Consider the following 15,381-nt stretch of genomic DNA (forward strand, 5'->3'; position numbering starts at 1 on the left):
CTCCTCTGTTCTGCCAGACAGTTAGTGATGCACCATCAATAACTCTCTCTGAGACGTGAAGGCGAGATATCGGCTTTCATTGACTGGAAGAAAGAACAAGCAGTGAGTGACCACCATACTGCATCCTGGAGACTGAGGGCTGGGCTCAGGCCTCAATCGCCTTTATACCGGGGTCTGTGGGAGGAGCCACAGTCAGTGGGAGGGGCCACAGGAGCAGTCAGCAGGGGGCGTGTCCAGACAGGTATATGTAGTTCACCACAGTTAGATCACAACTGATATCGACTTCACCTTCATCAGCCATTGTTGGGTTCATTCCCTCATTATCACCACCTAACAAAAAATAATGAGCCAGTTTTTCAAGTTTTCACTTATCCATCCTGGCCAAAACAAGTTTCACTTCACACAGTTTCCACTGTGTGAAGAAATGCTTTCTGACATAGCCCCAATCTATTCGTAAGATTACACCCAGAGACAACGAGTAAACTTGACCAAGGTTACAGCAGAATCTAGATCTACTGGGGAAGTGGGCAAAGGAATGGCAAATGGAATTTAACTCGGACAAGCGCTTTGGGAAGTTAATCCAAGGCAGGACTTTCACTGTAAATCGAAGTTCAAAGTAAAATTTATTATCAAAGGACATACACGTCACCATGTACAACCCTGAGATTATTTTCCTGTGGGCATACTCAGCAAATAGTAACTATAAACAGGATCAAAGGGAAAGCTAGTAGAGCACAGAAGACAACAAACTGTATGCAAAATAAATAAATAGCAATAAATCATGAGAGCATGAAATAGCAACATTAAGAGTCTTAAAGTGGGATCATTGGTTGGGAACAACTCAATAGATGAGTGTAGTTATCCTCTTGTTCAAGAGCCTGCTGGTTGAGGGGTAGTAACTGTTCCTGACAGGGTCCTGGACAGTGTTGTAGAACAGAAAGACATAGGGGTACAAATATATGGTTCCCTAAAAGTAGTAAGAGAGACAGATGATGTGGTGAAGAATGCAGATGGCATGCTTGCCTCTTTCAGATGGGACATTGATAGGCATACAAGCTGTACAAGATGGTGCTGAGATCGTGGTGCACTGTTCCAATGGCCTCATTATGGGAAGGACATGATAAAGCTAGAGAGTGTGCAGAAAATTTTCACAAAGATATTTCTGGGAAACGGAGGCAGGATAGGCTGGGGCTGTTTTCCCTGGAGCAAAAGAGGCTGAGGTTTAGAATATATAATATGGAGGTTTAGGCAATCATGAAGGGCCTAGATAAAATCACTGGTCACAGTCCTTTTCCCAGCCTAGGGAAGCTTGAAACTAGAGGGTATAGATTTAAGTGAAAGGGGAAAATTTTAAGGCGGATTTGAGGAGCAAGTTTTTAAAACACAGAGGTTGGTGAATGCTCCCAGGGAAAGTATTAGAGTCAAGTACAGTTACAATGAGTAGAAGACATTTGGACAGGTTCATGAATAGGAGCGATTTAGAGTGATATAGGACAAATGGGACTTGCTCAGGAATGTACCTTGGTCTGCATGAATGAGTTGGACCAAGGCTTTGTTTCTATGCAGCAGAGGAATTTCCCTGCCAGAAGAAATACTTTCTTTCCCTATCAACTCCAATATTCATCTTGACCAATTTGCATTAGTGATATATTTGTCATGACATCGAAGGTGGCCATTCAGCCCATTGAACCTCTGGCAGCTCTCAGCAAACCTTGTTCCATGCTTATTTCCTGGTAGCCTCTTTGACGGCCATCAACACCCCCGTCCCCCCTCATTCTTGTACCGTCCTCCTTCTCCACCAAGGGCAATTTATCATCAGCAATTATACTATCACATTTTGGGGGATGCAGAAAGAAGCCAGCTTACCCAGGGGAAGCTCACACATGGTCACAAGGAGAAGATTCAAGTTCCACACCGACAGCAGCAGAGGTCAGGTTTGAAAACAGGTCATGGTAACACTGAGGCATCAGCTAAACTCCACGGTTCTAACATTTGACAAATCTTATAAATGAAAGGAATGTGCTTTGGTTGAACCTCGCCAAATCTGATTCTCTTTCCATAACGATGCAGGTGAAAATATCAAGCGGCATACACTGCTGTGAGCCTTTTTGATGCCTCAATAATTGTGTAAGAATTTGTTTTGAAATTTGAAGTTGTTTTAATTAATATATTTCATTTCCCAAATGTGGAGAATGATTTATTTTTTAACCCAGTACCTTTCCTTTTGATACTGTTATTTATTCTTCTGCTGTCTAATTAGTTCCCCCAGGACCCGGTTCAGATGGATTCAGACTGAATACTCCTTTGGGACTGATAATTGGGCCATTGATAATGTGATCCTAGCCTCAGGGTGTCCCTGGATGTGTTCTGGTCATGGCATTTGTGACATGGGTCATTGTGTGTAAGTATGAAAGCATCGATTCTGTAATTGTCGCTCTGATGTAAGGCAGGAAGCCATTTTTGACTGCTGACTAAAAATAATTAGAATTCATCCTGATGCAATATCAGGTCTAAAACAGATTGAGAAAAGTTTTCATTATTATTCATTACAGATTACAGTGTGATGTATATTAACTGTTGACTAATGTATCCCATGACAAACTAATCCCAAAAGGGCAACAGCCACTAATTAAAGTAACCCTGCCAGTGCATGTTTTGCTATTGAGCACCAACTTGCTCAGTCCAGCTCCAATTATAAAGAAAATGTTCACGGTTGACAAGGTTTTAGATGTAAATCATTAATGGGACCATCTGCTCTAATGCTGGCCTATTCAAAGCTCTCTAATACAGGATATTAGTCTGCTACCAAATGATTTTAATTACATCGCCTTTAGAGTGTTCTGAAATTGGTTCTTAATACTACATTTTGTGGCAAGCCAATAATTAGAAATTCAGTAAGTAACTGGGGGCAGAGTGTGATTAGGATTTGACAAGGAAAATGATGTTTGGCTACATTTCTACTTTCTCCTGTTCGTTGTTGAAATTTTAAAAGTATTTTTTGTATTTACAAATGCCCATTAGTTAGAATGGAAGTAAATTAGATTTTCCCCCTTTGTGTTATTGGAATGACAATGAATTGGCTGCCCATTCAGTTCTGAAGTTATGAAGAAGGGGTCTAAAGGACTGTAAGTAAGAATTCCTTGATAGGTGAAAGTTGTTATGTTAGGCTAGGAAATCAAAAGAATAGGACATCAAAGCTGACACAATTTGGAAGTGTTATATACTGCATAAATCAGGTCATTTGATTTGCTAGCTTCACTTGATCCTTTTTACCACAATCATTTTCATAAATGAACAGTGCCACTGCTGAACTTCCAGGAGCTGGGAGAATGGCTGCTGTGGTCTCAGTGCCAGCATTTCCCAAGGGTTTTGTGACATTGAATAACTGAATGCTTTTAAGAACGGAACGGATGAAAGGCAGATTTTTAATTGATACTTTTCTGTGAGTGAGGCTCACTTCATCTTTGTTAATGTGTCAGAACCGACAATAGCAAATATAACCAGTTTCATTCTCCTCATCCACAGGAATGCTTTGCAGTTGGAATAGGACAGTGGGAAAGCGCACACCCTTCACATGCACTTTTCTTACACTTAATTTTTGGTGGGAATGCACAAGCTGTAGTTTGTTCCTCAGAGTCAAAAGTAAGCTTGATGCAAGGTTTTTTTTTTCAGAGACCTCCTTAGAGATGTATTCATGAAAATTGTGAGGAAATTCATTGAAAACTTATGTGATCCTCAGGATTCAGGAGTCCAGTGAACTGCTGGAATCCAAGGCAGATAAATGAACTGAATACCTCCCTTCCCTGTCGGATTTTCTTAAATCTTGTCAAGCTCCACTTGGCATCCTGCAAAGGGAGGCGCTGTTGGAGTTCGGGTACTGGGCTGGAAGATGGGAGGCATTCTCTACAATAATCCTGCACTGCAATTTACACTGTGAGGCACAAAGGGCGACTGCTTTCAGCTTGAAGAACACAAGTGAAAGGGTAGCTACTAATGGTGCAGCGGAGGGAGCAGACAGTGAACAAATATAAGGAATGGAAAATGCACATGGGATATGAAAGGGTAGCTACTAATGGTACAGCAGAGGGAGCAGACAGTGAACAAATATAAGGAATGGAAAATGCACGTGGGATATGAAAGGGTAGCTACTAATGGTACAGCGGAGGGAGCAGACAGTGAACAAATATAAGGAATGGAAAATGCACGTGGGATATGAGATTAAATGAATGTCTGAACGGTTTACAACAAGTGATTATAGTTACAATCTAATCTGGGTGTCAGGGTTTTATTATTGTAGTTTATGAGGTTCTCTGGGCTGTTTGATCTGACAGTGTCTTGCAAATGCACAAGCAGCAACGTGTCTGCACTGGATAGAAGGAAAAAAAAACATGTGGGAGATATTCAAATAGTTATCTGCAAAGCAATCATTGCAAGTTCAAGTCTGCTGAAAATACCTATTTTTTAATTTATTGGCATCGGACTCTTCCGTACATAGTTTTGATATCTGACTTTGAATGGGTTTGATTGGGAAAACCGTAGATCTAGTACAACAGAACCCGCCTTCACTCAGTGGACTCTGCCTTACTACTCACTGCCTCAGTAAAGCGGCCAACATATTCAAAGACCCCACCCACCCCGGACTTCCTTTCTCTTCCCCCTATCAGAAGGTAAAAAAGCCTGAAAGCACGTGCGACCAGGCTTAAGGGCAGCTTCTATCCCACTGATTTCAGATTCTTGAATGGACTCTTGGCCTCTCAATCTGCCTCGTTATGATCCAGCACTTTATCGTCTGCCTGCACTTTTTCAGTAGTTCTGCACATTATTTTGCTTTGTTATTGTTCTACCTTATTCGAGCTCAATGCACCGTGGAATGATTTGATCTGTATGAACAGTATGCAAGACAAGCTTTTCATTGGACGTTGATACAAGCGACAATAATAAACCAATGCCGATTTGTTTCTGCTGGATATTTTCCCTCCTATGTTCTACTGATCTCCTAGAGGAGGTTGCCTTGCTTGTTCTACTGCTCTGCTAAATGGCAACCTGAGGCAGAACTTCTCCAACCATCACCATTCCACTGATTTCTGTAACAACCTCTCCGTGGGTAAGCAGAGTGGAGTATTTTCAGCAGCAGGGTCCTGAGAGAGAGAAAATGGAACTAGCAACCAGGACCTGCCTTGCAGTGGTCCCAGGGAAACAGCAACTGGATCCAGGCCAACCTTTTAAGTGAGGAAGCTTCCTCAGTGAAGCTGCCAGCTCTCCACAGGTAACTACAGCAAAGGGAAGAGAAAAACTTTTTTTTTAACTGTTAATGCTGAGAGCTGTCATTAGTAACGTACCCTTGGAGACTGACCTTGCTTAAATGAGCAGTGCTCCGAGAGCAGTGTAATTTTTTAGATGGCTTCTCCTCAGTTTGTGCTAAGCTGATGGCACAGCCCATTCCTCCAGCTCCTACTTTTTCTCTTGTTCACCGTGGGGACTTCCAACTTGAAAGAGAACTCTTTTCTGCCAAGTGAGTGGACTAAATGAATAGGAATCCATGGACAAGATTGGTGTTAATTTACAGTGATTACAGTGACTGAGCAGTGATTTATCATCACTCCAAAGCTTATGCTTTGATGGCCTATTTTTGTGTTACACAATTCTAAGTGAAGACTGGTTAACTTTCTAACTGAACCATTGCAGTGCACATGACAAGGATTCTTCCACACTGTTGCCCAGCAGGAAGCTTTGGATATTTAATTCAGTGACAGTGAAACAACGACGGGATGCGTGTAAATTAGGACAGAGAGACTTGAAGACAGTGCTGATCCATGCACCTGCTGACCATGAAATTTAAGATGGTGGAGGGTTCGAAGGTATTATTGACAAAACCTTGGCCAGGGATGGCACGGTAGCCTAAGAGCTGGCGTGACACTTTACAGTGCTGGTTATCCGGTTTCAATTCCTGCAGCCAGCTGTAAGGAGTTTGTACGTTCTCCCCATAACCATGTGAGTTTCTTCCGGGTACTCTGGTTTCCTCCCACGTTCTGAAGACGTATGGTTTCGGGTTACTAAATTGTGGTCAGAAACATGGCAACACTGGCGGGCTGCCCCCGGCACATCATTGTTGACCCAAATGACGCATTTCTCTGTATGTTTACATGTGACAAATACAGTTAATTTTTAATCTAATCTCAGTTACTGTCATTCTCTCTTGTGAATTTCTGGTTGAAGATGGCAGTACCCAACACGTACGGCAGCTCACTGGCAGTCCATAAGGCAAGAAATTCGACTAAAAACATTACAAATAACACCTTTCTGAAGTAAGTTATGGTAAACTATCACTGCAAGCAATGAAGGAGCAAGTGGAGCTGGAGCTGATTCGAAGGATGAGCCATGTGGGTGCATTGCAAAGATGAAGCACAACATGCTCAGGACGGAGACGCGGACAGAGTTGCTATTGCTGTTGGAGTTGGAGTGGGCAATTTGGAGAGGAGTCGATGAGGAAGAGTTTTGACGCCTGACCACCTAACCTGGGTGCGAGGTTGGATCTCTCCGATTTGCTGGGATCGAGAATGGTTTCGGGGTGTGCGGCCCAAATGTGTGGCAGCGCCAGGATTTGGGTTGTAGACCAAGGCGCTACCTGGTGCTTAGGTAATTTAAAAGCCAGCCCAGAAAGACTGGAAAGCCCGAGTGTTGGGACTGGAGGCAAGGGTTGGACTGATTTTGCTCACTCTGCCATAACGTTCATTCCCCCTCTTGGTGGCACCTAGGCTGTGAACTGCTCCAGCGGCCGCCTTCCCTGCTAGTTTTGTGCCGTTTTTGCCCCACTAATATGATGAATCGAGATCCAGGCTTGGGCCTGCTCCGGCTGCTCCTGGGAACAGATTTATGGACTCAATACAGTTCAGAGTGCTGTGTGTGTGTGTGTGTGTGTGTGTGTGTGTGTGTGTGTGTGTGTGTGTGTGTGTGTGTGTGTGTGTGTGTGTGTGTGTGTGTGTCCCTCTTTCTCAGCGCAGTGGCTATGGTCTTTTTTTAATTGGGTGCTTCGGGTTTCTTGTTTTGTGGCTGCCTGGAAGCAGACAAATCTCAAGATGTATAATTTATACATTCTTTGATAATAAATGTATCTTGAATCTTTGAACATGCATTGTGCATTGGTGGTGGAGGAGTATGATATTTTGCTGGAAAGCTAGCCCTTATGGTTCATCCTTAACTATCCCGAAAATGGGAAAACCGATAAAACGCTTATTGCAGCCTCTAATTATCAGTGGATTGCTTCATACAAGCAGAAAACGTTCATCACTCCTGTGATGTGTCTACCTTGTCATTGTGCTGTTCATTATTCTGCCTCGGATGTCCTCTTGAAGCAATTCTATTTATGTGGCTGGCCCAATTGAGTTTCTGGTCAAAGGGAACTCCAAAAATGTTCAATAAGAAACTGTGTTACTGCTAGCTGCCTGCAAAGTGTCTACCGCTCTCCGGCGCCATCTTAGCTCAAAGGCTTGAACAAGGTTTAAGGATCCATCAGTGAACCCAAATGAATGCGTCACAGTTGTCTCCAACTTCATAAGGTCAAGAGTGGTCCTGCAAAAATCATTCTGATTCTTACCCAACCAGAATCTCTGGATGAACTAGGAGATTCATAATTTGCTGAGAGCTCGATCTGTCATGTTTAGGGCTGGTGACTCATAGTCACAGAGGAAGTCCAGGTATGATTTCTGGCTAGACCTCAATGTGTGACCATTGGTAAGAACATCTCCCCACTCATTATCAACAAAGGTCCTTAGTCCCCTGCTCTATTCGAGATGCACATATGACTGTGGCGAAGTACATGGACAATGCCATCTTCAAATCCACTAACAACACTGCTGTTGCTGGACGAATCACAGATGGCGATGAGTCACTTACCAGAGCAAGACAGGATACCTGGCTGAGTGATGTCAACCTCCCGCTCAACATTGGAAAACGGAAGAGTTGATTGTTGACTTCGGAAAGGGGAAAGAGGGTGAACGTGTGCCAGTCCGTATCGGGCAATCAGTGGTGGAGAGAGTCAGAAGCTTCAAATTCCTGGTTGGTAACATATCAGTTGATCTGTCCTGTGCCCAGCGCATAGATAAAGAGACAACGTCAGTGACTTCACATTTTTGGAGGTGAAGGAGGTTCAGTTTGTCACTGAGCACTTACAAAGTTCTACAGGTACACTGTTGAAAACACACAGACTGGTTGCTTCATGATCTGATATGGCAATTCAAATGCACAGGAACGTAAGAAGCGGCAGAGGGTAGTGGACTCAGCCCGATAAATCATGGACACATCCCTACCACCGCTGGCAGTATCTATGGAAGGTAACATCCATCATCAAAGATCAAAACTACCCGGGCCGTGCCATCTTTTTGCAGCTACGGTCAGGCAGGTAGTACAGAAGCCTGAAGTCCCATACCACTACATTCAACACAGCTACTTCCCTTCAATGATTCTGTTCCTGAACCAACTGGTAAAACTTAAGTGCTCCAGTTTAGTAACTCTGTGATCACTCTGCATTAAAATGGAGGGCTTTTTGTTGTAGTTCTGTTAATTTATGTTTTTCTTGTGAATGCTGCTTATATGATGCCCTGTGCCTGTGGTGCTGGTGCGAGTGAGATTTTCCTTGCACCTGTGTGTACATGTACTTGTGCAGATGACAATGAGTTCAATTTGAAAGTCACTGATGGGGGATTTGTTGATGGCACCATCAATGAATGCCAAGTTGTGTTTTCACCCGATGGAGCTGTTCATTGCCTGCTATGTGTCTGATGGAAATTTTATTTGTACTTTTCAGTTAAACCATGTGCTTGGTCCTAATATTCTGTAGATCATGTGAAAATGACACTTATTGTTTACTTCAGATTATAGCTTTGCCTGCTGTTTTAAAGATTTGATTTAAATTCTTCATCAGCTATTGCACAGTAGGATGTAATACCACATTGCTGATGTCATTTGCAAGAAAAGATTAGGGTCCAAGAGAACATAGTTTGGATGTTTGGGCCCATATTACTCCATAAACATTGTGCTGATAATTAGTACATTAGCTGCACTGATTTGTGGGTTTAGCTTGTGCTGCTCTTGGGAGTTCTACCATGCCATGCCTTTTACTGATGGGACCTTCTTTTGCTTGCAGGTGTGACAATGGCTTTGGAGGGCATAACTGTGTACCCATTCTTCCACTACCATCAATTCTCAAAGATGACTTTAATGAGAAACTCCACCCTGACATTTGGCCTGAGGTTCTTGGAGCAGAAAGAGGAAACTTAAATGGGGAAATCGTCAAATCTGGAACAGCACTGGAATTTAATGGGGTTAGGAATCTATTGTTGATATTTCGGTGCACAAAAGGGGTTGGAATTCACATATGGCTTCACTTAGCAAGCTGGACATGTGAACCTGTCACTGATTACACTGGCAATGAGCGAGGCTGTGTACAGTAACCCTACTTTTGTAAGAGTGCACAATCTCCAAAAAAATTATGGCAGCTGTAACTTTTACAAGCTAGAGTTTGGCACATACTTATTTTTATACCGCGTGGTTTCTAAGTAGCTTTCGTATCACAATATGGCTTGAAAGTAGTATTTACCACTTAATCCCCTATTAGTATCAGGAGCACCTGATTTAAACACAACACCACATTTCCAGGGTGGGTGAGTATGCTGCATCTCCATTAGCATGAACTTCTCTCCTCCAATAACCATTCTCTCCCTTTTGACAAAATGCTGCAGATGGCAGAAATCTGGAATACAATTAGAAAATGCTGGCAAGTGGCACCGGTGGAATTAATGTTTCAGCCGAATTGTCAATACTTAGAAATGTCTTTTGATCTGCTGAATACTTCCAGAATTTTCTATTTTAATTTCTCTCTCCCTCATTATTTGTTGATCTGCAACTACATCTTTTTCTTCCAAATATGACACCATCAATGGTCAATATAACATAGAAATACAATTGTATCGCATGAATTAAACAGTCTGATGGCCGGGTGGAAGAAGCTGACTCGGAGCCTGTTGGTCCTGGTTTTTATGCTGTGGTACCGCTTCTCGGATGGGAGCAGCTGGAACAGTTTGTGGTTGGGGTAACTTGGGTCCCCAATGATCCTTTGGGCCCTCTTTACACATCTGTTTTTGTAAATGTCCTGAATAGTGGGAAGTTCACACCTACAGATGCGCTGGGCAGTCTGCACCACTCTCTGCAGAGTCCTGCGATTAAGACAGGTACAATTCCCATACCAGACAGTGATGCAGTCAGTCAGGATGCTCTCAATTGTGCCCCTGTAGAAAGTTCTTAGGATTTGGGGACGGATACCAAACTTCTTCAACTGACTGAGGTGAAAGAAGTTAATATTCTTAACACAATGTATTAAGAATTGTGTTAAGAATATCAACTAAACATTAGGAATTCAACAAACCATTCAGTGCTTTACAGTGTTAATATAACATGTATTCATACAGCAAAGCACAGCATGATTGGTTATATTAATCCACTGTCATACAGCAGTGTGTGTTGTGCTCATATTTTAACAAATTATACTGTACATTCTGTTAATGATCTTACTACAATGAATTGTGTTAATGTTCAACATAACACACAGTTAATAGCATAGCATACTACATGGTTTGTTATGCTAATATCTTCACTTCAAAGTTGTGTGCTGTGTTAAAACTGAAACATACTACACTGGGTGCTGTGCTCATATTATATTGCACTGCACAATGACTTGCGTCAATATTCCAACATGTATGTTAGTATTGTTAATACTCTAACTACAGTATACTAAGTGTGATGTTATACTGTTTTGTTCACATTCTAATACATTGCACTGTGTGTTGTTAGAGACGCTTTAGATTATTTCCTTCAAAATAGACATTTGGCTGTTAAGCAATACACCCAAAATGCTGGAGGAACCCAGAAGGCCAGGCAGCATCTATGGAAAAGAGTAAACAATCGACGTTTCAGGCCGAAACCCTTCATCAGGGCTGGAAAGAAGGAGGAGAAGTCGTAGATGCTGCCTGGCCGGCTGAGTTCCTCCGGAATTTTGCATGTGTTGCTTTGGATTTCCAGCATCTGTAGATTTTCTTGTGTTTGTGATTTGCCTGTTAATTAAGGCAGTTGCTCATGTCCAATTAATTGTACAATAATTGTGAAAGTAAAATACCCTCAGTCTTCATTTAGATCATATTTTGTGGTCATACTGTATGCTTTTCTGTACAACACATAATCTCATTGGTCCTAACCCTTTCCTCTTTCTATTTTGCAGGAAGGGCTGAGAATGTTGGTTTCCAGGGATCTGGAATGTACAAACACCTTGTACATTCAGTTCTCATTCAAGTTCATTGCTAAAGGTCTGCCTTTTTAAATATCTTCCTTAACACACAACACCGAAAATATTTACCACCTAGACATTCCATAGAGAAAGTAGAAGATGTTGGTCAGAATACTTGTGTCTCACCGTGCAAAGATTAAAAATAATGTTCATAGCAAACATTTAACTTATATATAAATAAAACAAATGAAGGAAATTTGAAATCAAGCCGAAAGGATGGTTAGTGAGGGTAGAATTAGATACTGTTTCATGTCAATTCTGGGTTGCTACTGCAACTCAAGGAAGTGCCAAAGATTTTTGGCTGGAAGATAATTTGCTTTGCCAATTGATTGCGTTGATTATTTTACTGGGGTACAGGCAATGGTGCATGTTGCTTCCCCGTAACTCCCTCTAGTGACAAGGTTTCATGTGGAACAAATGCTCTGGATGGATCCTCAGGTAGGTGCTAAAATCCCATGTATCCACTTCACTTTCCTCCCATTCCACGTGCCTGGACTATCAAAGGGAGAGCAGAGCAACAAGTGGATGTGGCCTCGGAGGGGTTGGACAGAGGGAAGTCACTTGATGAAGACCCACTTCTTGAGTTTTCTGACAATTTAATCAAGACCACATAGATTGTTCTACATAAGGTTAGTGTGGATTAACTCAGAAAGAGTAGAGGGAGAGAGAACATGAGAATCTGTGAGGGTACTGGCCATGATTAAATATTCAGCAACCAACCCTACACTTGAGTTACAGATTCTGAAAACATCCTGAAAGACTCTCTGAAGTCAAAAATATTGTAATACTTCTGATGATAGCGTATTAAGATGACAGAGGGATTAACAGCTTATGAGCTAAATATTTAACAGCTGAGTTACAAAGAGGGTGTATTTATGAAAATGCCAACCAGCCATTTCGATTAAACTGTAATAATGGGAGCACTCAGCTTGAATGTAGATTTCAAAATTTACTTTGTGAATGCATATTTTTGTCTCTGCTTAAAGGAGTTGCTTTGTTATGTGACAAATACAGTTGCTCCAGTGACTGGTTAATGTAGAGTCGGTGGAATTTTGACTAATATTCACTGTCAGAGTGTGGCTCATACATTTAAATTGAATGTATCAGCATTAGGCTTCAACTCCAAAGGTAGTTTGTTGTTACTTTACATTTATATTTCAACAAAATGAAAGGAAATTCAATTTGTAGTATTTCTAGATCTAGAATACAAAAGTAATGACATTTATGTTGTTTTAATATTAAAATTCATTGCACTGTGAAACATTCTAAACCATTTTCATCAATTGTTGATAACTATTATAGCTTATGATTTTCTTACATTTTTGCTCCCCTTCATATTTATGCCCAATCCTGATGTTATTCATGAACTGGAATGATTCCATTATATTTATTATGCTCTGGGGTGATATATGTACAGGCTACTGCATCTAGTTGAAGAGGAAGGGAATTTCTTTTCACAGTGTCAGGGTTCATTGACTTCTGCACATCAAGGTTTCGGGAATACTGTAGGCCCTGACTATGAAAAGTGATGGGATTCTAGGACATCCTACTGTGTGATGAACAATTCCCTCGAATAAATTCTTTGTTGCTGGTAAGCTGGTCAAGTTGGCTGGTATGTCATGGCAAATTTTTAAACACTGACTGCAACCTATATTTGTCGATCAAACGTCTGGTGAGATTTTCGAGCCCTCAGTGGATCTATTAAATTCTCATTATGTTTATGCAAACTGAATTTTAGCAGAGTGCTTTTGAACTGAAATTAATTTATCAGTATCTGCCGGTTCTGTGATAAATTGAAGATTCTCCACAAGTTTTCCTTTGTCTCAATAGCTACAATTGACCATCATACTATCTCTTTGGCTCAGGTGCTCCTGACCGCTCGCATTCTACTCTGCTGCAGTATTCCATCAATGGCGGAATTACCTGGCACTTGATGGATGAATTCTACTTTCCTCAAACGACAGAAGTGCTCTTTATTAATGTTCCCTTACCACTAGCTGCCCAGACCAACGCAACCCGATTCCGCCTCTGGCAACCCCACAATGAAGGTAACAAATTTGAATTGCGTTTATATTGCATTACCGTGAAATAACTTGCACCTTTTAGAATTTAATCAGTTTGTTTTAAGTTTATAAAAGCAAATTTGATTTGTTGATGAACTGTGGAACGTAACGTTCAAGTTTTGCGCTGATATTTTTCAAGAGGACGGCTTGTTGTGAATGAAACCTCCAATATATTTCAGTCCTCTGTTTCCAATCTGAGTTAGGAATATGCAAGTGTCGAAGAAATGGCTGGAATAGCTAGCACGAGAGGGCATAGTTTTAAGGTGCTTTGAAGTAGGCACAGAGGAGATGTCGAAGTAAGTTTTTTACGCGGAGAGTGGTGAGTGCGTGGAATGGGCTGCCGGTGGCGGGAACGATAGGGTCTTTTAAGAGACTCCTGGATAGGTACATGGAGCTTAAAAAAATAGAGGGCTATGGGTGACCCTCGGTACTTTCTAAGGTAAGGACATGTTCAACACAGCATTGTGGGCTGAAGGGACTGTATTGTGCTGTAGGTTTTCTATCTTTCTAAACTTCACTCAATACCCCTGTCCTCATCAATATGCCTCAGTGCTAACTGTAAAGCTCTCCATCACATTTTCACTTCTTGAGCCAATGATGCACATGAAAGCACAAGTCTAGCAAAGATGGAATGGAATTTTGTAACACTGCACTGGAGGGTAAGGACTCCTGCAGGTCAAGTTTAGTTCATCTCTTTTTGTTCATTCATAAAATTGGCAAGTATGGCATTTCCATTGCAAAATTTTTTTTCACGATAGCTGAGGGCTAATAAATGGTGCGTAACAGCTAATGTAGTTAACCCTTTGTTGCCTGTAGTGTGTGAAAGGCATGACCCATCTACACAATTAAGCTAGAAAATGTGTTGAATTTACAGTCTGACTTTCAGAGACTTTTGCCATCATTGAAAGTGATAAGCCCAGGGAACTTTGATACAGTGTCAACATCCTGCTTTTTGACTGTAGATGAAATCATTCCATTAATTAAAGTTTCAATTATTATTCAGTGTGGCACCCAACTGCTATTCTTTCATCCTTTTACTTATGGTGGTGGTGCACTCAGTCACAGCGGTTTCTACGTCCAAAGGTGTTATTGTCTTTTGTAAATGTCTCTGTTATGATTTCAAGACCTTGTTGGACATTAAGGTACTGCAGGTCCACTCCTTCGGCGAGTTGCTGCTTGGCAGAGGCACTGAAGGAGCTGGACTTGGCTGTAGGTAGTGCAGCTGCCTGTGTTAGAGAGATGTTGGAGGATTCGGTGCACGAAGATGGTGTGCGCTCCAACAGCGAGCGAGTGGTCATCTCACTTGATTTTGATGTGATCGCGAGACCCTGCTAGACGTTGTGAATGTGCGATGCTGCGTCCGATTCACTGATTTATTGGCGGACGGCGGGGTGGGGGGGTGGTGGGAGCTGTGTGGCCTCAATCATAGTGAGGACCAGCCCTCGAGCCGCTGTATGCCTGTTTGAAGCCGTGCAGGAGAGGGGCGTGGGAGTTGGTGCGCTCCTCCAGAGTGCTGGGGGCATTGTGGTGCAGTGCCCAAGTTGGAGTCGGTGCTGCCCCTGCCCAGTATTTGCTCGGCAGAAGCCAAACCATATTGTGTTCAACTGCAGACTGCTGCAACGTTCTTGGACTATATATATTTTTATTTTGTTTTACTGATACCTTATATGTCCTGCTGTCTTGTCTTTGCTATATATACCTTGTGCTCTGTGTGACTGTTGGTACTGTGTTTTGCACCTTGACCCTGGAGTGACAGTGTTTCATTTAGCTGAGATGGGAGAGACTGCACATACAACAACTGTTGCCCAGTTGCTTCACCAGTCACAGCTTTATGGGAGAGTGACAAAGAGAAAGCCACTGTTGAATAAAAAAGTCACAAGAAATCTCGACTGGAGTTTGCCAGAAGGCCTGTGGGAAACTCTGAATTCAGCTGGAAGAAGGTTCTAAGATCTGATGAAATCAAAATTGTGCTTTCTGGCCACC

The 15,381-nt window shown here is 42.0% G+C and overlaps 1 protein-coding gene across 1 annotated transcript in view; it reads left to right on the top strand.

The window, feature by feature from the left end:
- reln (reelin) overlaps window positions 1-15,381 on the top strand; it is a 307,273-nt gene that overhangs the window by 222,732 nt on the left and 69,160 nt on the right. The window contains exons 35-38 of the mRNA XM_059987188.1: window positions 2,261-2,401; window positions 9,143-9,320; window positions 11,270-11,354; window positions 13,201-13,383. Coding sequence (XP_059843171.1) covers window positions 2,261-2,401; window positions 9,143-9,320; window positions 11,270-11,354; window positions 13,201-13,383 — 587 coding nt within the window. The remainder of the gene's footprint in view (window positions 1-2,260; window positions 2,402-9,142; window positions 9,321-11,269; window positions 11,355-13,200; window positions 13,384-15,381) is intronic.

This window comes from Hypanus sabinus, chromosome 13 (genome assembly GCF_030144855.1).
Source record: "Hypanus sabinus isolate sHypSab1 chromosome 13, sHypSab1.hap1, whole genome shotgun sequence".
In the NCBI taxonomy this organism is placed as follows: domain Eukaryota; kingdom Metazoa; phylum Chordata; class Chondrichthyes; order Myliobatiformes; family Dasyatidae; genus Hypanus; species Hypanus sabinus.